Consider the following 26,897-nt stretch of genomic DNA (forward strand, 5'->3'; position numbering starts at 1 on the left):
GAATGGAAGCACACAATCTGAATTGGGTTATAATTGTGTCATTCACTTTGTGCATTTACAGCCACGAAATCTGAGAAAGCATTCAGTATCCCCAAAGTTCAGAAATTTTATAGAATGTATGATATACTAGAAAGAGATACATATAATAGTTATAGATTGTATGTGTGTGAGAGTTTGGGAGTGTGTGTGTGTGCGCGCGTGTGCATGTGTGTATATATATGAAAAGCTTCAGCTTATGAGATTGAGGATAGAGGGACTAGTGGCAATACAGCAAGTGAAGATATATTAAGAGCAAAGGGAATTTTTTGGCTTTAAGTACAGTACAGCGTACATCGAAGCTTGACACAAGAGCAGTAAGACTGAGATTTCAAACTGAAGTAAGGGAAAAGCCTGAGGAAATCTGTATATCCTTTTATGAAAAACTCTACTTTCCTCTGTGTAGTTTGTTCAGATCAGGCAGAGGAAAGGGAACTCGGAAAATCAGAAAGTGGAGATGCTGCCTTTTTACAGTAAAGGGAGCATTCAGGCTAACTGCACTATGTACTGTACTACACAAGAGTTCCAGTTGTACAGTAGACTCAGATGTGAATATCATGGCTTTTATATGTGTTGTTTATGCCAGCATACAAAGATGTTGCTCAAGAATATTAACTGATTATCTCTAAGGTATTACATAGTATTATCATCTTTATTACTGTTATTATATTATAGTGAACTGACAGAGTAAAATATGTGCCATTTGAGCTTTCCTTTATCTGTTCTTTTTTTTTTTTTAACTGTGTAGATAGCCTATTGGCCTACCATAATGGTGCAATCATAGCAACCCTGTCCAAAAATGATGTTCCTTTTGATGTAGGTGATAAATGTAGTTACAGTATTGTATCGTTTAGAGAACAAAATGCTACCAATTTTATACATGTTTTGAATTTATTGTTTGCATTTATGTTACTAGTACTGTTCTGGCTTGATTAAACCCATCCCTTTGTTACATTCAGCAGAACAAATAAAGATATGTGAATAACTCAGCACTTTTTGTTGTGGTACAGATCAGTTGCCTATAGTGGTTAGGGTGTCAACTGTGTGTCAGGTTTGGGGTTCGATCTTTGATCCCTGGCTTGGTGACAGCAAACCAAAATCAAAAAGTGTGCCCTAATGATAATCTTGGGTGGATTGCACTGGGGGATGTTCATACATGCAACTTGCATCATGCCATGGTGACTGTTATCACAACAAGTATTTCAATTACCACATTAAGTAAAATATTGGGCCCATTTTGGCACTGAAATGATTTTGGGTGAGAAGATGGCGTGGTGAGTAGGGAGGCTGTCCTCCAACCACAAGGCCTGTGTTCAACCCCAGTGACCGCAAGCATCATCTGCCCTACTGAAGTGTCCTTGAGAGAGAGACTGAATCCCTTCTGTAACCAACCCTGTGCTCAGACCATAGAGTTTGACTTGATAAAACAGTCATTCACATTCATATCTACACTCTTGAATGGTAATTTGTCTGGTAGGCTAAACTTATAATGGCTGCCATAGAATGTCTGATAATACTGTCATGGAAATCAGTGTTGATTTGGTGAATAAGACTCAGAAAGCTGATGTGTTACCATGGCAACAGAATCAGTTGGATGACCATTCCAGCGGCAGTTTTTCCACTCTACAGTCTCCTATTCTGTCCACAAACCAAATAATAGTACTATAGTTCAATAGGTCATAGTGCAATTACATGGCAACAGTATCAAAAGTCTATGGAAGCCATGTTAGGTGTACCATAGGAAAAGACATTTCCCTTTCAGGGATCAGTACAGACCTTCAAGGTGTGTTTGATGGGGACACGAATGCAGTATCACAGGCCAAGTGATAAAACGTCGGCAACTGTTCTTATCCCGTAAATCTGTTGACTTGTCAGCTGCAAACAGGAAGTCTTCTTAAAGGCCTTCGCAAATAAATGAGTTGTGAAGATTGTCCCTTCTCCGCTCCCGTAGTTGTGTCAGGTCCTGTGTAAGCTAGCTATTAGTGGCTAGTTGTTATGAATTACCTGCCCTGCAAAAGTTGGACAGAAGAGTTAAATGAAAAGGCCACATAGCAAGCAACTTGCAAGTAACACGGGCGGGAACAGCAAAGACCGTCACAACCGAAGTAACGTGTTACCTACCACGCAAAGTAAGCTTTTGTTATCTGGTTTAGTTAGCTAAGCTAACGTTAACGTTGGCAGGCTGGTGGGCTTGTAGCCCCACTGGTCGACATCATACGTTTATTAACATGTATTTCATATGTTAATATTAGTCAATGATACGCAGGGGTGACGAGGTAATGTTATTCTTTTGGGGGGAAAAATATAATAATAATAATAATAATAATGATAATTATGCACCATACGGGAGCCAAGAGCCTCCAACGCCATACAAATGTATATAAAATCAATATATATCTTTTCCAGAGTAAAATAGTATTGAGCATGTACAAACAGTGTGGTATGCGCTAAATGCAATTGAATACAAAGGATTTCAGACATTTTAGCACTTGGACTAGCAGACTTCCAAGTGATCTACCACAAACATTGAGGGATGCCTGAAATGTAGCTAGTTGAGTGTGTGAATCTCACATAAAAAAAAATTCTGTGTTGAATTGCCGTGTATTGCCAGCTATTTTTCCATGGCTTTATTTCTTAATAACAATGCTAGATGTGCTTTTCTTCTTGAGCCAAGTGTTAACAAGTGTGAAGCATTAAAGAATTATAGTGTGTGTAAACCAAACATGCTTCAGACCAGCCCCTCAAGGTTGACTTGCTGTGAGGTCAAAGGTCTTGTGAGCTGACAAAGGGTGTAGATGCAAGGAAATATTTTCTCTGTGCTTATGTAGGACACTGTTGTTTAGCCAGATGCGTCAGTATTGAACAGTATTCACTCAGCATCCCATTTTGCATTGACCTATAAAATAATGTTTTCTTAAGGGAATGTATGGGTCTAAAAATGTAACTTGTCTATTCACAGGTTGGAGAATATGGTTGTGAATCTCTGCCTGCCGCATTTTCATACCACAGTCCATTGCAACAAGGTACAATACATTGCATGAGGCAAACTGATGTGTTGTCTGTTGTTAATGGATTCACGGTTTCTATGTGGAGATCTCCTGCTCCATCTTCTGTCCTGTTTCTTCTGATATACAAGTGTAAAGCTCCTACAACACACAGGTGACACGCAACAACTCTTTACACTCGTGAATGGCACACGCTCAGTAAGAATATTCAACAATTTGTCTGGTGTTTTTCATTCAATTTGGCTTGAATATAACATGACACATGTGTCATACCCCGTGTTGTGGGCTTCTGTTACATTTGTGCGAACTCTGTCCACAGTCCACCTCTTATGTTGTCTTCAGAAGCAGACGGAGGAGAGGACGTCCAATGTTTTTTTAAACAAACAGAAAGGCTCAAAATATGTAGACATGGAATAGGGCAGGATGGAGGTGGAGGACAAAGACTTGAAGATAAAGAAGCAGAGGGACAAGGTGGTGTGTGGGAGACTGAATCACAACTGACCTTGCTATGTTCCTCTTATTGGTGTTTGATAATCAGATATTGGCTTTATTTTCTCTGCCCTCGGTAACTGAATGATGTTCTTTCACTCTTTCGAGATATTATTTTCTTCAATAGTTGGTTTTTCTTATACTCCTTGTCTATCTCACCCTGTCCTCTTTCCACATGTTGGAGGGTCTTTTTTCTTGTCATCTCTTCGTCCACTTTATTCTTTACGTAGTAATGATAATAATAATAATAATGATAATAATAATAATAATAAACTTAATTTATATAGCACTTGGAAAGCACAGTTGTAACAACTGTTACAAAGTGCTTTCCAAAACAATTAAGATAAATAAATACACTGAGTACATAGAACAAAAAACAAGAGTAGATTACAAATTAAACAAAACGTAAAGATAAAGTAAAATAATTTGTCTATATTTTACACCCACACACTATTTTTTCACCCCTTATACAGTTGTGTGCAGATGGGTATGATGTCACTAACCTTCTGTCGGCGGACCCTGCTGTCCGGAGACGGGGCTTCAAGCTGGAGTACTTTCTGCGTCCACCGGTACAGGTGAGATGATGCTGCCTGTTTTAGCCTCAGATCTGGTGAGATATTAGTCTGTGGTCTGTAGAATTTTGGGGGCTAAATTCACAAATTAATGCATTGATTGTCAAGGAGTATCACCCACTAAAGATTTGTAGAATCAGATATTAAATAATTTGGGGAGATTATGTTTGGAGGATCAGCCTATTTACCCAGAAGGAGACATAATAATTGAATGAGTAGTAGCTTCTATTTTTAACTTAATAGAACAGATTAGTTACTACCAGGATTAAAACCGAACACTTAATATAATAAAATGAAATACGGATTTGGTAATGCTGATTCATCAGTTACATAAATATTGGAAGTCAGTGTCACTACCACTCTGTGGTAAATGGCTGGGTGGCATGTCTGTCGCCTCGCAGAGTTGATTCTCCCTTTCAGAGATGATCTTCCTCCTCTTCCCATCTTCTGTCTCTTTTGTACTGAAAGCTCTCGATTATCCTTTTCTCAGAGGTAACTACATTCTAGCAGATTTATGGCTTCTTCCGTTGCATACAGTATACTGTCACCACAGTAACTGTAAACATATTGGCATGACAACAATCTCCAAAATGTCCTCCTGTGTTCATGTTGCAAACCTGACGTGAGCGTTCTTACTAGTCCTACAGCAAAACAGTTTTTCTCTTTACAACCTAACCACACCCACACTTACATTTTTATCGTCTTAATATTTGCAAACCTCTACAATTTACAGACTGTAGGTCTGTAGCTACAGCAATATCCCTTTATAAATTCCATGCATTCTTCCTTATCATTAATGTTCACTTTCCCTACATTCCTCCCAGGTGACGCTGACGTTTGGCTTCCAGGTGGAGTTGTGCAGGGTGGACGTGGAGCTGTGGCCTTGGGGTATGGACCGAGGACAAGCCTGCAAGAAGCTGGAGATCAGCACCAGCTCTGATCCTCTACGTCCTCAGACCCTTGGCCCAGGTCAGGGTGACAAACAGGGCCAGGAGAAGGAACAGAGGCAGAGGCAGGGTAAGGGCCGGCACTGGAATAAACAGAGCCAAGAAAAAGAACAGCAGCATGGCAGTAGATCTGGCCAGTCTCATGGCCACCAGTGGAGCCTTCAGGCCCAGCAGTGGGGTGTGGAGGCTGTAGATGAGCCCCAACAAAGAGGCCATGCTGACAGGTGGCAGAGGACCCAACAGCACGCTCAGTCAAACACTGAAACCAGCCATCCTGAGCCAGAGTTTAAACTGGTGGGTCGCTGTGAACTGAGGGAGGAAACCCAGGTTTGTTTCTCCCACTCCCACTTTCGCCCCCGGCCGCCGTTCCCCACCCCTCCCCCATCACAGTCTGCAGGCTGTCGGCAAGAGGAGCTGTGGAGCAGAGGTGCGCTCTCATTGGGCTCTGTGACACAACTTCGTGTGACTGTGCCGTTTGGTGGTGCTGCCTCTGCACTGGGGCTCAAGGCTTTGGCAGTATGGGGACAGCCTGCACGCTGCTGCCCCACAGAAGATGTGGAGAGGATTAAGAGAACCCATGAGGCCAGCGAAAGACGGCTGCCACGGCCTGGATTTTTTGCCCCATCTGTCAGTCAGCCAACACTGCCACTCACAACAACTCCTAGGTAAGTGGTCTTTTAAGTTTTCATTTCAGTTATCGCGATGGTGCGCACCTTGTACTTGTGACATTGTGAGTCTGAATCTCAGTCTCCTTTCTCTCTCAACTTTGGCTGAAAAAAAGCTGAAATTCCATTACATTTCTTACAATAATAATAATAATCTGCTGACTGTGTTCTCTGACTCTAGCCCTCTGTCAGTCCCAGAAGAGTTCCTTGACCCCTTAACCCAGGAAGTGATGACACTGCCCATGCTGCTGCCCAGTGGAGTGTCGGTGGACAGCGCCACCCTGGAGGAGTACCAGAAAAGGGAAGCCACTTGGGGTCGACCCCCCAACGATCCCTTCACAGGGGTCCCATTCACCGCAGCCTCCCAGCCACTCCCCAACCCCCACCTGAAAAGCCGCATTGATCACTTCCTCCTGCAGACGGGGGTGGGGTTGAGGGAGGGGGCGTTGGGGAGACGGGGTGAGGGAGAAAATCCACACCCATCAAGGCTCTTGGCTTCTAAGGTAGATGGAGAGTCCCAGAACTCTCCAGCCCCCAAAAAAGGGTCAATAAACCATACCATCCCATATAATGTTGGCACCGGAAACGCAAAGAGGACTACACAGATCGAAGACACTGGATCGGGAAATACATTAGAAAATAGGAATGACACATACAACTCCCAACCTGAAAGCCCAGGGGATGGGCCTCATACCAAAGACAGGAGAGTAGACTTGGATAGAAGCAAGAAACGAGACCTAAGTGGAAATCCTGAAGAATCAACAGAAACTTCAGTCAGTGCTTGTCACACTGAGAAGCAAAAACTACCTCAAACAAAAAGGCTAAGAACTGATGCAGCCTCCAGTGAGTATGGAAATATGTCAATCCAGTGTTTCTGCAGGTTCTGTAACAGTGAGTTACTAAAATGTAAAACACATCCGTATCTTTCTTGTATGTGTGTGTTTATCCATGTGTTTGTCTGCCATGCTGCCTGTCTGTCTGTGAATCTGTTTGTTGTGTTTCTTCACCATACCTACCTCAGTTCCCAGCAGCAGCTCCCATGAGCAGCGTCTGTCGGCCAGCCTGGACGAAGCCCTCCTCTGCGCCCTGCAGGGTCGACCCTCCTTCACCTCAAACTCCTCCCAGAGACAGAGAGACGTTACTACTGACGCAGAGCTAGCTGACACCTCCCAACACAACCAACCACAACCAACAGGTACAAACCATTCGGAGTTAAGGAAAAATCCACCCTAAAGCACTTTGTTACGACCTGGCTCAGGTGGCCATAACAAAAGGGAGACACACCATAATGAACGTTTAACAAAAGAAATCTTTATTATACAAATTAAACCAAATGTCGTCAATTAAACCAAATTAAACCAGGATAGGGTGCCAATTGAACCAAATTACGGAATGTGTTAAGCAATTAAAGTATGAAGTGTGAACGTCAGTGGTATCAGTAGGATGTGTAAGTGCTAAATGATGGGTGGGTGTGTGTGTATGTGAATGGGTGTTGGAAGGTGCATAAAAGCAAAGAAACTAACTGAGGCAGCATAGCAAAACCAAGCTGGAACGGGTGCCTGTAGGGAGAAGCAGAGAGAGAGTGAATGACTACAGCCGTGGCTTAAGTAACTTCAGGACACCGGGCCCAAGTGCACTGAGTTACTGCAATTAGTCACCTGCAGGGGAGATACACAGATTAGGCACAGATACAACCTCCCAGATAACACCACAGGGGCCATCACACACTTAAACACTGTTAAAACAAGACTAGAAAACCTAGTATATGGCTGGACCGTGTATGGGTGTGCCACGGCCGACCAATGGTGTAACTAACTCTGCTGTAGACTGTTAATATGCAGAATAATAGTCCATACATCCATATTGATCTCAGTTCCAGCGCGTTCCGTCTCCTCTCTCCGCCGCTGTCGTCTCCACCGCGCCCACGGCCTGCATCGATCCTCCCGATCCAAGCGCCAGTCGCTGTCCGGAACTGTGCCCCCGTGCCACGGTGAAGCGTTGGCAATAAGCCCTCGGCGCACCAAAACCTCCATGCTTGTCTGTGTCTCTCTTTCCGCCGACAGAACAGAGGGCTTCAGGTGGACTGAGCTCGCACATACACATCGAAATAAACGGCGATATGATATAATTGTATAGATTCTCCTTTAGCTTCAGCTTACATGCATGATATTGGTCAGCCTGCTTACTGTGTGGGAGAAACGGGCTCCCGATCTCAGCGGAGAAAGAAGATGGCGGAGAAAACGAAACTTACATTTCTGGCTCTGTGATCCTATGATGTGCCACGGCCGACCAATGGTGTAACTTGATCACTCAGTCAGTCAGTCACTCAGTTAGTCAGTGAGTGACAGACATTCGCGTTTATAGGGCTGGCCCCGCTGTTGCGGTCCAGCAGCTATTGGCAATGTACCTTGCCATTCTGGGCCCATTTTGTTGTTTGGTGGTGTATTTCTTATTCCCATGCATAACTGGCTAATGATGATGATGATGTAGATGCAGAATCTATCAAAACATCTAAAACATCAACAGTAAACGTTATGGTGTCAGTCCCTCAGAATCAAAGAGCAAGTGTTTCTTTGTAGACTCGCCATTTTGCAGCAACATTCAACAATCACACACAGGAAGAAATCCATCATAGAAAAGGCAGAGATACCAATTTTCCACTGACAGTAGCCTCAATGGACCGTAATGCAATGCAATGCAGGCACAATACATTGTGTGTTTGGAGTAAGGGGTGTGGCTCTCGCAATCAGTGACTGAAGTAGAAGTAGACAAGGCAGATTGAGGAAAACTGCATACACCAAAAAAAATTCACTTCATCACAAAATAACGCCTGGAACACATTGAGCATCATATAGTTTGATGATATACTGTATAATTGTAAGAGTATCCAAGAGTGGAATTTTCCTTTAAGTCCAGGGTGCGTAGGTAATATTTTAAGGTAATGTAGCTGGGTGCCATTTTGCCAACAGTTAAAACGAACAGTATATTTAATCTCAACACATTAGCCGAGTTAAATGAAACTCTGCTCCTACAGCAAGCCAAGGCAATGCAGGAGAATCTTATATCAATATAAAACTGTTGACTCATTGGTAGTGCTGGGCTATAATTCAATATCATTGTTTATCTTTCAGTGGAATCATATCTTGATGATATTGTGGTATGATGCTCTATTATGTTGTCTAAACTGATGATAACAAGCGCATTGTATTTAAAAGCTCTGATAAAATGAGGTATGAAACATTTTAGGGAGTTTTGTTTGGCAAAACTTAACATTACTATGCAGTTCAATGCGATGAACATCATTTGGATTATTTAACATGTAATTTTGCATATGTAAGCCATATCTTGCTAAATATCGCTAATCAAAAAGAATCCTTATGATTGGTGATATTGATTTCGACCATATCGCTCTGCCGTGCTCATTGGTAACTTTTCTCCTTCACACTTCCTTCCAGATGAGAAAAAGTGTTCAGCCTGTTCCCGCTCCGTCTCTGCATACTCCACATCTGCGTCATCTGTCTACCGCCTAACCTGCGGTCACTTACTCTGCCACGCCTGCCTGCAGAGGAAATCACGACCACTGAACTCTGTCGCTATAGTAACACCCAGTCACATCCTGTGTCCAAACTGCCGAAGTCCTGCCCCCCGCAGTGACATCATACGTGTGCATCACTGACAGAAGACATATAATGAGCCTACGCTTTCTGTGACAAAGTGAGGAGGAAGGCCAAGATAGAATTGCATTGGAAAAGGTCAGATACGCCACTTTAGTGTTTGTGGATAACTTTTTATGGTTACAACCTTTTATGGTTACAACCATTTACAGTTGGCAAGTGACAACTCCTAGATGTAACAACATTGATGTACGGTGAACTTTCTTTCTGGGATTGTTTTGTCCTATTAACACTCACTTTACAGATAGGTCACAACTGTTGTTTACTAATGCATTGTATCATACCTGCTGAAGAGGTAAATTGACACAATATGAACAAACATTACACCAAATCCTATAATCCCAGGTATCCCACTGTTTATCTAAATTACTGCCAAATGTGTAGTTCTGTTGCCATATAATGTTCCACAGCCATTTCTGTTGTGGTATTTCTTAATTTGTCATTCTCACTCCTTTTGGTGTCTAATTTACCAGTCTTTCATAAAGCTTTTCTTAGATCTTTCCTGGACCAACGAAAGCACAAAAGCATATCATAGTGAGCACTGTTTGTAATGGACACAGGAAAAGAAAGGACATCGCTGAAAGAACAGACCTTTAAGAAATATTGCTCAGAGGAATACAAAAGAAATGTCTTACTCACCTCCCTCCCACCGCCTCTCTCTGAAGATGGAAGTGTAGTTGCAGCCTTGGGTCTCCAGCCTTTGTACCGAGCCTTTGTGCATATGTTAAGAGAGATTGGGAAACAGTGAAGTACTGAGAGCAACAGGCCAAGAGAGAGTAAATGGAAATCGAGTGGACCAAGGCTGTGTGGTCATTTGAGAAAGACAAACAGCCCGGTTTGTGCTTAGCTGACCACTCAATGCCATTTTTGCCCCTTCTTTATCTCAGGTCCGTCCTCACTTCCCTTCTTTTTCACTCCATCTCCGATTCATCAGATTAAATCGTCTTTGTATGCATTATACGTTGTAAAGGTAAACGGAGGCAGCCAATGCAATGGTACAGATTTTTTCAAGTACCAACATACAGTATATGCTGGTACAAATTCCCATGCTACATATTTCTGTGGCAAGTCTCCATTAAAAAGCACAGCGTGTGAATTTGTGCCTTTTTACTGTATATAATGTCAGTTCTTATAGTACTGACTGCTTCCATCTCTCCTTTGGCGTCCGTCTGGCATTGTACGTAGTTTTATTTTCTACTGCCTTTCTCCGTTTTGCCTCTAAAGTGCAATGTTAGAAAATATGGATATTTCTCAGCACGGATGATATCAGCCCTCCTTCCTTGAGTGTCCATACCCGTATACTCAGTTTCTACCTTTAAACGCTCCACTCTATATGTTTTGGGGTATTTGATTGTTTATCCAAAAGGGTAAATCAGACCAAAGAAAGGAAAATGGGCATTTATTAGTCTTCACAATCACAAACAGGAATAATTTATACGTTGGTTTCCTTGACAACCTGATGCTTAACCAAGGTCATGATCCTGTATCCGTTCAGTAAGAGCAAAGGCTGAAAACAGTTTACATGCGTGCACACATACATAGATGCTCATTTTGGTGAATTGGAGACGGATAAAACATCAGCTGGGGTAGAAACATCTTTAAGTACAAGTGGAAGATAAATTAGTGAAATTATAGTCTGAGTATTATTCACTGTCATGATGTTAAGTAATGCTTCCAGTAGTCACATTGTACTGGTTAGTATTGTCATGGGACTACTGGTATGTCTCTCACCTTTGCATTCCTTACAGTTGGTTGCTTGTAATGTTGATGATCTAAGAATGCAAGCTTATTACCTCCGCCAAGGAGGTTATGTTTTCGGTGCCGTTTGTTTGTTTGTTTGTTTGTCTGTTAGCAGGATTACGGAAAAACTACTGGCCCGATTTTCATGAAACTTTGTGGAAGGGTTTAGCATGAGCCAAGGAAGAACCCATTCAATTTTGGAGCGGATCCGGATCCGACTCACAAACAAGCAATAATAGCACAAACCTTGGCGGAGGTCTACGCTCTCCGAGTGCCCTTCTAGTTCTTCTGTTGCATTCATTGTAAGCTGCTCTGGAAAACAGGATCAGCTCAATGCCTAAAATGTAAATTGTCCACCATCAATCATAAATTCTTTCACCACTCTTAGTGAGGTGAAATTGGTATGCATTTATTTCAAGATTTTTTGGAAATATGAGGAACCTGTTGTGTTTCTGAAGTCAGCCATGTTTTCAACATCATTTTAACTGTTTCAAATTGTTCATATGTGAATATAAAATAATGAGACCACATTCTGTTGTATGTATTGATGGAGCAGGCTTGAATGCTTTGAGTCTAATTAAAGGACTTCTTCACACTTTTTTTATGTGGCTTACTGTTTTTCTCAACTTTATCGTTTACAATTTGCATGTTAATCAGCTGCATAACGCTTAATCAGCGGAATATAAGCCTAAGCATGCAACAAGAAGTTGTTGAAAGAATAATGAATCTACATGTTGATGTGTCTATTTGAAATGCTAATCTTGTTTTGCTCATTTTCTCATTAATCTAAAATTATGTCAAGGAAATGATTGTTGTGACCTGATCCTTATGTTTTGATGGTGACACTGCCATGTGTAGAATGAGTGTCAAAACTCTGTGCTTCAGTGATGAACAGTGATTGGCTTGGCATTTCTCTGAACTGCATGTCTGAGCTGTTCATGATCAACATGAAATGTACTTAATCAATGCGCTCATTGGAGAAAATCGAATTAGTTGTCCACAAGTCCAATTAGTTGTTCATGTTAAGTCATTTTTTGTGTGTGCCCTCATGCCATCCATTATGCTGGCTGAAATAATTCAGAAAAGTTATGCCAAATAAGTGTGGCACAGTCTTGAATACAGACTAGGCATCTTCTGCTGTCAGGTACATTGCTGTTTTCTTGTGTAGATTTGTTAGATGGCACATATCTGATGCAGAGGCATATCTGGTGCGACCTCTGTCTCGCGCACACGCGGCGCGCACTTCTGTACTTCGTGCATGCTTGTGTGTGGAGAGCAGAACAGCACGATACTGACGTCAATTATGAGTGTCAACCGCTTTGTCAGATCATATCCATCTGCTTATAAGTAACGGATCGACTCGGACATCTGTCACACATCGCCAGGCGGAGGAAATCCAGGTGCGCAGCGCTCATCCAAACCGACAGCCATGCCTCACTCCATGTTTCCACTGTGCGTCCTGGGACTCCTCGCCCTCTCCTCCGCCTGCTACATCCAGAACTGCCCCCGAGGAGGGAAGCGCGCCCTGCCGGAGACTGGACTCAAACAGGTGAGAGAACCAAACACTTGATTAATCAAGTGAGAAATCTTCATTTTCTTTCTTTTTTTTAATTTGATGGATTTTTTTTAGGCTGTTTTACTCACCACATGCGTGCAGGTCCAAGATCGTTGCTTGCACATAAAAGCTTTTAACTGAATTGCAATTCTTTATACGAGAGAAAGTGAGCGAGATTGAAAATTACATGTGCGTGCTGCAAACTGTTGTCCCATAATTCTGTATTTTAAAATATTGTAATATGTATTTGAATATATTTAGAATATACTGTATATAGGCTATTAGAATATAATATATTTTTAAATATTGCTTTTGTTTGTAAGAGAGTTGGTCCTCAAATCATACAAGACAAATGGAATTGATTTGATAAAATGATGAGATTAAACTTAATTGAAAATTAGATTATTGCAGCATCAAAAGAAATGGGATTCAGCAGGGAAAACAGAAAAATATATAAGCACGCAAATATAACATAACGTAGGCAATAAAAAACAGTTGAAACAACGAGAATTATAACAAAAAAAAGCAATAAAATAAAATATTTGGGGGTTATGTAAACGTATGCTGCTGACAATTTAAACACTCAGAGAATATCAGAAATATTATCAGAGGAAAAAAACAGTGCAACAAATAGATGTGAAATTTGTGCAAAAGCCTGTAAATATATACATAGGTATGAATATTTTCTATTTATGTGTGTATATACATTATATTACATTATGTAATTTAGCAGATGTTTAGCCAATGTACTGTATATAGTAGAGTTTATAGCCTAAAAGTAATGAAATGGGAACAGAAATTACATAGTTTAATGAATTACAAAAGTGAGTTAATTTGCTTTCTAGCACTTACAGGCTTACATCTATCCACTTTCTCCTCCAGTGCATGTCCTGTGGCCCCGGGGACAGGGGCCGCTGCTTCGGCCCCAGTATCTGCTGCGGGGAGGGCCTGGGCTGCCTGCTGGGCTCCCCAGAAACAGCTCACTGTGTGGAGGAGAACTACCTGCTCACCCCCTGCCAGGCCGGAGGGAGACCCTGTGGATCTGAGGGAGGACGCTGCGCTGTTGCAGGACTCTGCTGTAACTCAGGTACAGTCTGCTCTGATTATCTGCTCTGTTCAGTTGAGTTAATAGGCCTGCATGTGCTATGTATTGCAATGGAACAGGATGCAAGAACAAGAATAGGAATAAAGTCATTTTATTCATCCATGGGCACAGCCTGAATAAACTTTCCTTTCCTTTCCTTTCCTTTATTCTTTATTCTTTCCTGTCCTTATTCTCTCTTTTGTTTGACAGAGAGCTGTGCTGCGGACTCTGACTGCCTGGGGGAGAGCGAGGCCTCAGACCCGGCTCACGGCTCTGCAGGATCGCCTGCAGAGCTGCTGCTGCGCCTGCTGCATGTGGCCACTAGAGGACAGACTGAGTACTGATAACTGAAGAGGTTCCTCTCCTCCGCAGAGCCTGGGTTCCTAGAAGTGCAGCAAAGCAAAGATCATCTCTGCTCCACTGTAGGCCAACAAAGAAAGATGATCTTAGTGTTGAGGTCCTTTAGCGAATCCTGACCTATAGCCTTACAAATCAAATTTTATTCTCATCCTTATCCCCTACCACTGTGACAGTCAGAGAAAGAGAAGATCTTCACCTTGTTTAGTGATTGGCTGTGTAGGTTTACTATAGGCTGTGAGGCCGCATATCTTATCCAGACCCTGGGGACGAGGAACCATGATAATGGGTGATAGCTACAGTCTGAGTATTTAAAGGCGACAAGTGCATTGAAAACAGCATTGCATGTGTGTTCCCAGCGTAGAAATGTACATACTAATGCACATAATGTAAACAAAGACTTTTTCTGTTCTGATGGGATATTACAGATCTCAGTGCTACTAATTCAAATGTGTGAGCTGTAACACAAAGCACTGTGTAAATAAGTGATATATGTAAAACAGGTGACTGACAATGCTTGAACAATCACTACTATTGAAATAAAGCATAGTAGAAATGTAAGCCCATTGTACTGTACAAACTGATGCTAATTTAAATGAACTTGTTGAAAGTCATTAGTGTTATGATATTGTAAGCAAAAGGGAGCAACAATACAGAATATATCACTGCCAAAACACCTCTGTTGTCTCTTAAAGTTATCTTTGAGCTCTTACATTAATTACACCTTAAACAAACAGTTGATTCACTGATAAAAACCTGTTATTGGTTTATGGTTTATCTTCCCTCTGCTCACCTCTTTATCCGTCCTGTGAGAATGTGTGTGTGGTTGTGAGAGAGAGAGAGAGAGAGAAAGAGAAAGAAAGAGAGAGAGAGAGAATGGAATGTGGAGTTACCTAACCCCACAGTTTCAGTAATATAGCCTACTTCTGGGAAATCAGATGTGACAGTTGTTGCAGTTTTATTAGCTGCTTTAATGATCTAAATCGTGGTTTAATATGCACAATTTTTGGAGTGCTCTCATCTCTTGTATCTCCAACCCACACTCGGTGAGGAAGTCCGGCACTCAGATCGGTTGTTGCACTTCATGTAGTTGTGATAACACTAATTGACAGTGCGTAAATACGTGGAATCAGCATCAATTTCTCAGTCTTCCAGTTCATGCGTGGGTCTTTCTCGGTTGTGTAACAACATGTCCAAGTTGCGTAGACAAAGAGAACTGTCAGTTCTAATAGTAATTTTCCTTTATATGTAATGACTGGAACCAGATGTCTCTGCCAGAACTTTATGTGAAGGTAGTTTGGGTTTAATTTGAGCCGGATCCAGCTGGAACAGGATCCAGGACGTCCCAGATTTTGACAGGTAGCTATTTCGGCAGATTCAATACCTTTGGCGCATATGTCAAAACTTAAATGATAATCTCTTGGAAATTTTTGGCTAAAACGAATTGTTTGACACCTCTTTTGTCCCCTTTTACTCCAATCACTGTCACAAATTTAAACAAGTACATATAATATATGGCTCCACAGCGCATGCATACTGATGTTGTTCATACTGTATAAACCTAATTAACTTTATTTGATTGTGATTTCAGCTCTCTGGCTCCATAGTTGATCAGCTGCCTTAATCTCTTCTATGGAGGATACAGTGAAGTTAGGCTACTTGGTTTGCTAGTTAACGTTTAAAATTGAACGGTCAACAAACATATAACATGCATAAATAGCATTACTTATACAGCAGTGTGCTTCATTAGAAAATGAGTGTGTGTTGTCGTATAATCAGGGGTTTTGTCAGAAATATCACATCACTGTATAGTTGTAGTCCATGCAAACTAATCATGAGGAAGTTCTCGCATCATGTGACGTCATTTGAACACCAGAAGAGGATTGTTGAAGTTACGTTTTCACCATAATACAATTTATATTCATTAGATACTGCTCAATAGAGAACAGACATGATTTGCAGAAAATATAATTTGCAAGTTTTCAACTAAGTAATGAAAGTGAAGTGAGGTTTATTGCCTCTGACTAACTAGACTGAACTTGCCTGTTGATGACCACAGAGTCAGGCAAGAGTGGGATAAATATGTTATACTAAATGCTCCATTCATAATGTAGCAGTATTTGGTAAACAACAAACTGTGGGAAAACCACAGTAAAATTTGCCACTGGCAGAAAGTGTCACCGATCATGCCAGCAGATGAAACTTGGCAACAGAAGTAAAATTTTCCCAACCTTCTACTGTCTACCAAAATTGATGTAGACATGGACGCGCCTGCTCCTCTTAGGGTTAGTTAGTCAATAAGCAGGAGCTTTCCTCGAGTCCAGAAAAACATCTGTGAGAAAAAAAAAAGATGCACCGTCAAATTTTGATTTGGCTAAGCTACTCAAATTTTCTGCTTGGCTTTCTATTCATTTACAGTTGGAATTACCTTTAATAATTTCTGCTAAATATAACCTAGTAGGCATTTTGAAATGAAATGAAATATTGAAAATGAATAGTCAAGCCATCATATTAAACAGGTCAGTTTTTAGTGTATCAGTGGGATCATGATCATGGTTTGTTTATCAGAATCATCTTGTCACCAAGAAGGCAGTTTGCTGTTATGGTTGACTGACATCCGGCAGCGCCGATCCCTCTGGCTTTGACTGGGCCACAGAGTGAGCGCCGCATGAGTAATGCTGTGTACCTGACTGACACGCAAACTGCTGCAAAATGCAACAAGTCGAACTGTTTGAACTGAAGAGAATTTGTTTGACTTGGACCATCACACTGTTCAGGAGCCTGTCAGGAGTTTGGAAAGGCATTTGGAGAATCGTTATCTGGTTGGCCAACAACATCCCCGTTTTGAGTGCAGAGAAGGACGGATGCAGTGGTGGCTGCACACAAGACCCCAAAGATTTAAACTGTAAAAATAAAAAATATATAATAAATAAAATATGTTTAAAATATGTTTATTCAATATTGTGGATCTAGACAGAGACATAATTTTTTTCTTTCTTTCTTTCTTTCTTTCTTTCTTTCTTTCTTTCTTTCTTTCGTTATTCATTTCTCTCTCTTTCTCTTTTTCTTTTTTCTTTCTCGTTAGCTGTCTCTGTCTTTTTCTTACTTTCTCTCTTTCTTTCTTTCTTTCTTTCTTTCTTTCTTTTCATCCTGTCCCTATATCCCAGTTCTGCTACAGAAATACAGATTATTGTGACTGCTACCTCGTCTGTATTTACACTTTTCAAACAAATTAAAGTTCTGATAAATTTACCATTTAAACAAGATTTGAGCAAACTCTCAATTATTCTGACAATGCAGACGATGTGTTCAAATGAACTGGACAGTCCTTGACCTGCCTCACATTGTAAAAGGTTGACCTACTTCCTTTAGTGAACGAGGCCGCAGGTCTGGCAGCTGTAGGCAAGAGTCATTGCAACATGTAGGACCAGTGGCAAGATTCAGTCTTGAAGACCAAGAGAGGTGCTCTAGGTAAAATTCAAGGTATCAAGTAATTTCAGTTCATTGAATCAAATGTCACTGCTTTCAAAAAACAGCAGTCTTTGCCCTTCATGAGGGAGACAAAGTGAATCCTGTGATTTTGAAGGCTTATGAGAGCAGGGTATCACCTCATTAAAACACCATATTGAAACATATCTGAAAACAGATCAATATCCTTAGTTTTGCAAGTTGTTTTTTTTTTTTTTAAGAAATTCAATATTTAAACCTATAAAGTTGACATGGCTTGATGTTTTTTTTTTCTTTAAGGTCGTCTAGACTCTCGAAGGTTGGCATGTCATCAACACTTTGCATGTCATCAACACTTTGTGTCAACAGGAGTGCGTCAACGTGCAAACCCATTTCAAAGAAATGAGATGCAAGCCAAACGTTATTCAGACAATGTTTTCATTGGTGTGCTTTCATCACTCCCATAAAAGCAACTTTACCAGTCTCAAACACAAACACAGCCACCAGAAAATTCCCTTAGGGATTAGCTTCACTTTTTCAAATAATATGTTGTGTGGCATGCGAGCTGTATCAAATTGCACAACATGTGATGAAGGGTTGTATGCCACACCTGAGTTCACATGCAGTGAGCCTGTGAAACGCTCTCACTCCTGCTGAGACTTCAGGACACACGGCTTCAGAGTTTGCAGGAGGAACCAGAATCAGAATCAGGTTCAACTCATTACTTCTCATCACAGATCAATATCTTCCTCAACGCTATTTCAGCTCTTCCCTTATTAAAACTCCTGTCCTGTTTTGGTATACAACCCAAGCACAGCAAACAAATGTGAAACTTTATTGATCCCTGTAGGGAAATTCTCTTTTTCGCTTGCGCCCTTCCACAGAAAGGTCAGAGGTCAGCAAGGAGTTCAGCTTCTTGCTCAGGGATACCTCAGCAGAGCGGGTGCTTGCCGACTCGGGGGCTTGAATGCGTGTCCTTTGGGTGAAGGGTGCCCAAATGGTTCACAGATCAATCCTTTTTTCAACATCGAGACACTGCTCTAGTCTCCTTTTGCTACACATCGAGCCTCGACTAACCTTATTCTACTCACATTAACTAATTAGTCTCAAGACGTCAAATATCAAATGTGACAGTTTTTCTTTTAAGACTTGCATTACTTACTGGTATATGCTAACAGTTGACCTAGATTGTTGAATGTTGACCTTATGTTGATGACCCTGGGTGTGAGACTGTGCTTAGCTCTCACGCGGGAACTGTCAATCAAGTGAGATCACACTCCATTAATGTAGAAGTTATTAAACCTGTTGCAGCCTGTCTCAGAGGAGCATACCAGTACACACAATAGTTTGAAAAAAACAATAAAGAAAATGAAAGTAACACGTTTGTATTCATGAAGAAGTTTAACTTTACATGGGTTATTACTTTGTGATCTTTATTTTCTAACCTTGTGGTTGTCTGTGTTTCATTAAGGTTTTGGTTGGTGTATAAATGGCTGTGACTCATGCACGCACTTGCACATGCCTAAGATCTGTGTGTTTGTGTGTGTGTGTGTGTGTGTGTGTGTGTGTGTGAGTGTGTCTGCGTGTGTTCTCCTGAATGGGCACGTGTGCAAGTATTTAAGCAGCGAGGAGACGTCTCCCTCCCTCATAGCTCGTCACCATGGATCTGAAAGTTGTGGTTCTGTGCGTCTGTCTGTGTACTTTGGCCATCACCTCCATCGAAGGTAAGGACACGCAAAGGACCATTCTTCCAAGACAAATACAAAAGGGAAAGTGATAAAACCAAGAAAATACTTATATTGGAATCAATGTTTATATCTGATGATGATAACGGGTAGTAGAGGTGTGCCCACCCAACCTATTTTTTTCGGCCAGGTGCTGGATAAAAAAAGATGATCTAACACTGGATTAGCGCTCCTTTCTTAATGCTTTATTCAGTGCAACATTTCAACCCTAAGGTCTTCATCAGGCTAAATCTGATGATGAGCCCATGATTTGCTCTTAATTAAGTAGATACACACTCAACAAGTGATGTCCAGAGTGCTGGGGAAAAAAGTACAGGTGTGTGATGTGATGTTTTCTCTGAGGTAGTGAGCTATTAGGATGGGGAAAACATAAATAACAACCTAAACAGTTCAATCCGTTTTTTTGAAGAGTTATTGAGTTGCACATAGTGTTCATATTAACCTGCAAAAGTTACAGTGTGTATGTGTGTTTTCATGTACATGTGTGTGAACCTGAGAGAGAGAGAGAGAGAGAGAGAGAGAGAGAGAGAGAGAGAGAGGGAAAAGGGTAAGAAGAAACAAGAGGATGTTGCTTATTGCCCACAGCTTTTTGTTAACTTCATCCAGCCACTGTTTCGTTTTTTAGTTTTCAGCCTATAATTAGGGGGATAATGTTAATCCTGTTTCAACATGCTGACTTTCAACTGATGCTTCCTATCAATTTAACTGTCAGCTTAATGGCACTCACTATTGCACAATACCAAAGTTACTTGAGAGTCAGTCCAGTACAGTTTGTTGATGTCCTGCATAAATGTTAAAGGTTCACTTTTCCCTTTTTCCCTTTTTCTTTTAAAATATGGTAAAATGGTGATAATGAGAAGATCAGTCAAATTTTCTCAATTCCTGAAAAGTTTGTTTTTTGGATGTTGACTGCGTCACACTGATAAATTGTGTTTATGTGCTAAAACAAATCTATTTCTCATTTCAAAATTCATTTTGTTTTGTCAGTTGCCATATTTGCTATTCTCTTTTACAATTATTATATGACCTTTATTGATTTTGCTTTTACATACTACTAGCCACCACAAGCCACTCTCACATAAGTTTCTTGCTTTCACATACCAGTTTTTATAGTCTACATTCTATATCTGCTATCCAATTTAGCCTATAGTATCTTATTGGACTATCACTAACTTGGATTATTACACCAATGTTTTTTTTTTTTTTTTTTTTTACAATTGATCTAAATCTGCCTTTCCCCCATTGTAGCAGGAATCCCAAGGTGCTGTGTCATAACGTCAAATAATATCTCTCTACGTGTGCTGGAGAAGGTGGAAAGATGGGCTGTACAGCAAAGCAGTGGTGCCTGTGACATCAAAGCACTTGTGTAAGTGGTAAAGAGCAACATTAAGCCAGATGATCTCAGTGAATTTGTAGATATCACATAATTCATTACCATAGTCTTATACTGTCTACGAAAAACGAACAATGCCAGTTCAGCCAAATAGAGTCTAAAGGCAGCAGCTGAGTGCAGCACATGCAGATAGACTGTTTCTGTAACATAAAACTCATAGGTTTGCATATATTAGTCTTGCTATTGTACACAATTATAGCATAACCTGTTTCTCTTTTGGGTCCACAGGCTGCATGTGAGGGGTTGGAGGAAGCCCATTTGTGCCCATCCCAAGTTGAAGAGAGAGTTGATGAGGATTCGGATGAAAATGAAACAGAACAAACAAAAAGCAACTTACTGAGATGTGGAATGAAATACTCACTGCTCTCCCCACTGTTGTTGTCTTTATTCCATTTGTTTCCTATTTGGTGTTTTCAAGAGCTTGCAATGTACAGAAAGTGTCAGGGTTGTTTCTTTGTTCTGATTACGCAAAATATCCAGATCAGCTTTTTTGAAAAGCAGCTACCCACTACTGCATTTATACAATCAATTGAATCAATAAATCTCTTTGTTGTAACTCAGTTGCAAATCAGAATTTTCTATGTGCCTCTATGTCCAATGTTGAAGAAGACTAGAAGAAGAAGAAGAAGAAGAAGAAGAAGAAGAAGAAGAAGAAGAAGAAGAAGAAGAAGAAGTCTAGCAGTAGTCAAACTATGAACACAGACATAGTTTTGATTACACAAAATACTATGTTGTTGCAAATAAAATTCAGTACCTTAAATAAGACACAGACAGACAAAACATGACCTACATGTATGGTCAAAATAAACAGCATCATACTCAATACTATTTATCACTAACACAGCGATTATGAGCGATCATCTGGGTCCCCATCTTTTGGACGGCATTGGAAGAAACTGTCTTTCTTCTCCCATTGATGCTGAATTTAAAACGTGGTAAATACGAAGGCTTTCACATCAAGCTAACACTTGTTATGCTGCTTTGTACCGCTGGGTGACTGCTTGTGCCTTGAAGATAGGGAAACTGTCATCCCAGATCACACAAATTACATCAAGAAAGATCCCAGCATGTAGGTGGTTTGTGTTCATTCTTTATTGTAACTTGTTCTAAAATGATGACCATGGAAATGAGAGCAAGAGACTAGCAGAGACAAGAGAGGCAGCTTAGATCTCAGGAATTCATTAAAAAAAACATACTGTATGGGTTACCCCCCCAAAATTCAACGTTAAAACATAGAAATGTATGCAATGAAAATGATGTCTTTGTTTGGTCTTGCCCTCCCAGGATCAAACTCCAAACCCTGCATGACTAATAGCAGAGACAAGCTGCTACATACAGCAGAGGCTGTTAAACTTTTCCACCTGGAAAGCTCAACTCAGCTAATTTATCTGAAGAGTTTAATTCCAAAGTGAGACCTACTCGTAAAACGTAATTGGTGACACTTATGTAAAACGTATTTTAGAAAATTGGCTCTTACTTATTAAGCTATATAGGACATTTGCCTACCAAATACTTGCATTGTGAGTGTTGAATTTCATATGATTTTTTTATTTTCTTAAAATGGATAAAAGTGTTTTGGAATGGAACGTTCCCTGGGTCCTGACCTGCGGATTGAGAAATGCTGATGTAGAGTATTGTGGAACAATGAAAATAAACATTGTTAACATCCTCCATGACTGAGGGAGAATCAGTAGACAAGAGACAACAAAAATATTGTTTCAGCAGTTTCAGTAGCCTTCCAAGTTTCACTCATGATTGATTAGTCTATTACTTTCATATAAATTTCCCTTATGTAATTCCTGGTGTCAACACAGACATATAGTATGTCTATCATCCTGTCCAACAGTGGCAATGTGAAAGTCAACATTAGCAACTGAAACATGTGCTGATGACAAGACAAAATAAACTTCAGGTGTGCAATCCATTCATATTAATAAGATCACCAACATCATCATAATCAGGTTATGACTCAAGGCTTTGGGTCATTATGAGACATAGTGACTCATTTAGCCCACCAAACCAACAGGAACCACCTCCAGCAAATTCTAGTAGACTATAGGAGCCTTTTGAGTCAAAATATCTCTTTAGTCAGGAGAAATACAAGCTCCACGGGATATGTTTACAAACCCGGCTCTACGTCAGAGAGCTATAGGTTTGAACCTGGTCTGTTCAGTGACACCCAAGCCAGGACAGGTTTCTCCATGGGGGGCTGGTCAAAGGGTGTTGAGTGTATCAGAGCGACTTTGCCCGAAGCCTTTACTCTGCTAAATAACACCCTTTATCAGGGAGGTCTTCTCTTCTGGTAGATGTTGTATTTCCTGCATGAGAGACCAGGGGTCAAATCCAGATTGTTACACCAGCATGTTAAAAAGACAATCAGGCTCACTTACTTAAGCAACAGGGTAAGAAAATATATTGAGAAAACAAACACACCGTGTCAGACGGGGACACAGCAAAAGTAACTATAACACACAAAAACATGTCACAGCTGTTCACTGTTGCACGCCTGCCAAGAGCTTAATCCATCATCTAATTTTTTGGTGCCTCCAAGCGCTGATTCATCAGTAAAAACTGTCTGAAAGGTTTGGCTTTAGCTACCAGCACTAAATACAACAAGCAGAAAAGGTAATACATTGGAAATGTTAATCAAAGAGGGACAAGTTGCTCTTGGAAACAGTCAAACTGCTGAAAGAAAAAGCACAGGGGGAGAACGTTGTGCTTGTGCCTACCTGCTCATGTACCAGTACCAGCTCAGGATATTTTCTTTTGCACTGTGATGCCTTAGCAGGTCTTATGCAATAGCATCCTCTAGTGGAACCACTGGTGGAAAGGTAATATACAGTAGGTTAGGGGTCCAGCTCTAGTGATTTTATTATGACCATGAAGGGCTTATGAGAAATCATGAAATTCAGCAAGTTGGCCTTCAAAAGCTTTATCTTTTTTTCTTCATTTTATATACAGATGCGTTTTTTACACTTTTTTTACGGTAAGCTTTATTAATTGGAGCTATATTAGCTGAGGTTCGGGAGCAGGACCACACCTCAATCACTCCCCTTCCTGTCATTTCCCTTTAAATGCCTACCTGCCCAGTATACCTGTTCGTTCTTGTTTACGTGCCCCACCCTCCCTCCTTTTTCTCTCGATCTCTCTCTCTCTCCCTCTCTCTCCCTCTCTCTCCACTCCTCCTCTTTACTACAGGGCCCCCTGGGGGTCTGCTGCCGTGCCCGGGAGCAAGGGCAGATCTGTTGCCGAAACCTTCCCCACACCGCAGATGATTCGCCTACATCCTCCATTCATCGCAGTCTCCTCTTCATCATTCATAACTGTTAAATAAACATCCTCATTTGCATTCAATTGATGGTGTAGTCCTTGGCTTGTGAATTACTTTTTACACATTTAAATGTTACTCCTCCTGTTCCTGTGTCCCTTTATGATGATGATGGTTATCTTGTTTCTGTTATTAGTTTTCTTTCTCATGACCCTGAACTGCTTTTAACCATGTCTGCAAAGCACTACACTGTTGTATGAAATATAAATAAAATTTGATTGTATTGTATTTAAAAAGCGATGGTAAGCCAAATCCACTAATAAAGCCACAGTAAACAAATCATAATATATTAAATTTATTAAAGATTATCCAACACAAAACACAATAATAAAAACAAAACAACAAGTAAGTACAGCTATTAACAGTTTTGTCCCAGAAAACTACCAAAGCTACAGATTTGTAGCTCCTAGTTTGAATCTGGGATCGTCCTGCTGACAGAAACCCCCAGAGATCCTGTGGAAGAACCTCCTCTTTTCTTCTTCTTCTTCTTCTTCTTCTTCTTCTTCTTCTTCTTCTTCTTCTAGAATGTTGTGAATTTCTTCTCACCTGGGGCACAGATGTCCTCCAAGGCCTTCTGCCGCTCCAGCTGAAGCAGCAGCTCCAGCCTTTCTGCGTCCTTCTGTCTGTTCACTGGGATGTTGATGTCATATTGAGCGTTGTCTCCACTCTTCTTGCCCTTAGCAAAGGTCACAGTGGGAACTCAAGTGCTCTGCAGACAATCAAAGCTTTATGAGTTTCCCAGTGTCAGTCCTCTGCACCACATCCCTGTTAGACGCACGTGGATCCGGCTGTCATGTCTGGGTGGATGGACAGTATGCCCTCTATGACGCCATGGGGAACAGTGGACAATAGTGTGGGGTCTTTCAAGGCCACACGTTTCTTAATCTGAATAGAACTTCCAAACTGCAACTCACTTGCATTTACTTGAGTCTGAATGTAACACAGAGCAAGTTACAATGTGTAACTTGACCTACCTAAAAGACAAGTCTACAGCCCCTACACAACATTGTGCGTACTTCCTCCTTATAGATTTTCACCCAAAAATTTTTAGATTATCTTGCTTGCTTTGGTATTGTATTGTTTAAAAATTGGCTATCAGACAAGCTGGTATGTTCCCCAACACATAAGCCAAAAATTAACAATGGTCCGTACATATTAGCAAAGTGTCAGTCAGACAGTAGCATAAACACTTCAGCAAACTCTGTTCATATAAGCTATTTGACTTTCAGCGTATTATTTGATACAGCATTTAGACAAATGATAGAAAACACTTTGCCGAAAAGTACAATAACTTGCCTACTCAGGTACGGAGATTTCTGTCTTACCAACAATGTTTAACTTGGCATAGTGAGCAATGGCTAAGTATAAATGTAAAATATCATTACTTCAGTAAATTCTCCTGATGTACCTTTGCCTTCCAGACAAAAATAGAACAACTCGGCACATCACTGTACAGACCTTCATTTAGGCAGCTGCCTCAAAAATTGTACAATACTTGTTTGCTTTGATAGACCATCTCTTTAAAAAATCTAATTGTCCTTCAGACATCAAATTATTCTGGACAGGTCTTCACAGACAAACTCTATTGGTGAATACAAGTGATGTACAGTAGTCAGCCTTCTCCAGTAAAGTGTCTTCTTATCAGTGTATTTGTCTCAGACAACAATGCAGCGTCTCAGTACGGCTTTTTACAGACAGATCTATTGGCAGTACCATACTGAAAACTCTGGTTAGACTGCTGACTTCAGCAAGCTACATTCAAATAAGCCTGTTTGTCTTCCAGACAGCAGATTTATTGGTGCAGCACAGTAGACACTCCCATAGAAAGTGCCTTGCTAAAAAGTGCAGTTGGCTAGTGCAGCAAGGTGACTACTTTTTGTCCTACAGTGTTTAACTTGGCGTAGCTAACAGAAAGCTGTTTAGGGAACAGCTATGCAGAAATGTACAATGTTATTCCTTGAGTAAAATATCCTGAACCACCGTTTCTTCCATGCAAAGTCATCTCAGTTAACGTACAGCTAGCTGGTATGATATGCAAACCAAACATCTAAATCTTAATATGCAAGGCCATAATCATGCGTCATGCAAGGCTATTTATTGAGTTTGGTGGGGTTGTCACAGGGCATCTGTGTTTGTGTCTGTCTGTGTGTTGACACATTATTGTAAACACAATAACTCAAAAACAAGACATGATAGAAACTTCATACTTAACACCACAGGTTCCCCCTCAATGATCTGATTAGATTTAGAGCACCTTGCTGCATAAATTTGCATTATAATGAGGAAATGAGGAATATTACTATTCCTTAATGCTTTAAGATATGCAGCTCCTATTAATACCACCCATGTGTTTATGTAAATACAAGTATGTTGACATAGAAATAGAGTTGCTAATCAATGCATTAATCATCTTAATTAGCCTATTGACCTCATTAGCACAACTGGTTATGTTTAATGGTCTATATTATGGTGATTATGGTGGGACATTAGGCAACTCAAGTGCATCTTCTTTGATTTGCATATCACACTTTTGAGATCTGGCCCACATAGACGCAGCACTTGCGCAGTAGGGTGAACAGAGGACTTTCTGGTTTTGAGATGTTAAAAGTGGATTTTAAAAACATAACAAAAAAAACTTTTGAGTGTCTATTTTTCACATCTATCTGTTTTGTATCTATATAGGAAGCCGTTTTTGACCAGGCTTCTTCACGGCATGTGGTCGAGATTTCCTCCAAGGTTTTTGCAAAGTGGAACACAGCCCACAATAATAAACTGAGCCCGACATAAGACAAGATGTTGATGAACTCTCTCTCTCTCTCTCTCTCTCTCTCTCTCTCTCTCTCTCTCTCTCTCTCTCTCT

At 40.7% G+C, this 26,897-nt stretch overlaps 3 protein-coding genes across 3 annotated transcripts; all 3 read left to right on the forward strand.

Moving 5' to 3' along the window:
* The first annotated feature begins 3,002 nt into the window (after positions 1-3,002).
* Positions 3,003-11,666, forward strand: ubox5 (U-box domain containing 5). The gene is made up of 6 exons (XM_071538474.1): positions 3,003-3,059; positions 4,004-4,105; positions 4,927-5,714; positions 5,896-6,557; positions 6,736-6,909; positions 9,170-11,666. The coding sequence occupies exons 1-6, from the start codon at positions 3,006-3,008 to the stop codon at positions 9,388-9,390; spliced, it is 2,001 nt and encodes a 666-aa protein (XP_071394575.1). The 5' UTR covers positions 3,003-3,005; the 3' UTR covers positions 9,391-11,666.
* Positions 11,667-12,557: 891 nt separating this feature from the next.
* avp (arginine vasopressin) lies at positions 12,558-14,111 on the forward strand. Its single transcript, XM_071538475.1, has 4 exons — positions 12,558-12,677; positions 13,338-13,340; positions 13,566-13,770; positions 13,978-14,111. Exons 1-4 carry the CDS (start codon positions 12,558-12,560, stop codon positions 14,109-14,111), a joined length of 462 nt encoding a protein of 153 aa, XP_071394576.1.
* A 5,033-nt stretch (positions 14,112-19,144) lies between these two features.
* On the forward strand, positions 19,145-21,269 carry ccl27a (chemokine (C-C motif) ligand 27a). The gene is made up of 3 exons (XM_071538510.1): positions 19,145-19,295; positions 20,565-20,682; positions 20,938-21,269. The coding sequence occupies exons 1-3, from the start codon at positions 19,232-19,234 to the stop codon at positions 21,047-21,049; spliced, it is 294 nt and encodes a 97-aa protein (XP_071394611.1). The 5' UTR covers positions 19,145-19,231; the 3' UTR covers positions 21,050-21,269.
* Positions 21,270-26,897: the final 5,628 nt, after the last annotated feature.

This window comes from Centroberyx affinis, unplaced genomic scaffold (assembly GCF_046629955.1).
Source record: "Centroberyx affinis isolate AG114_WGS23_722 - 3 ecotype Tasmania unplaced genomic scaffold, CSIRO-AGI_Caff_v1 ptg003282l_1, whole genome shotgun sequence".
Classification (NCBI taxonomy): Eukaryota; Metazoa; Chordata; class Actinopteri; order Beryciformes; family Berycidae; genus Centroberyx; species Centroberyx affinis.

Bases quoted from the DNA above. Each gene is read 5' to 3' on its own strand.
- ubox5 (XM_071538474.1), top strand. From the start codon at position 3,006: ATGGTTGTGAATCTCTGCCTGCCGCATTTTCATACCACAGTCCATTGC. The intron at 4,106-4,926 runs GTGAGATGATGC...CATTCCTCCCAG, and splicing joins TTCTGCGTCCACCGGTACAG to GTGACGCTGACGTTTGGCTT. The intron at 5,715-5,895 runs GTAAGTGGTCTT...CTCTGACTCTAG, and splicing joins CCACTCACAACAACTCCTAG to CCCTCTGTCAGTCCCAGAAG.
- avp (XM_071538475.1), top strand. From the start codon at position 12,558: ATGCCTCACTCCATGTTTCCACTGTGCGTCCTGGGACTCCTCGCCCTC. The intron at 13,771-13,977 runs GTACAGTCTGCT...TTTGTTTGACAG, and splicing joins AGGACTCTGCTGTAACTCAG to AGAGCTGTGCTGCGGACTCT.
- ccl27a (XM_071538510.1), top strand. From the start codon at position 19,232: ATGGATCTGAAAGTTGTGGTTCTGTGCGTCTGTCTGTGTACTTTGGCC. The intron at 19,296-20,564 runs GTAAGGACACGC...CCCCCATTGTAG, and splicing joins GGCCATCACCTCCATCGAAG to CAGGAATCCCAAGGTGCTGT. The intron at 20,683-20,937 runs GTAAGTGGTAAA...TTGGGTCCACAG, and splicing joins TGTGACATCAAAGCACTTGT to GCTGCATGTGAGGGGTTGGA.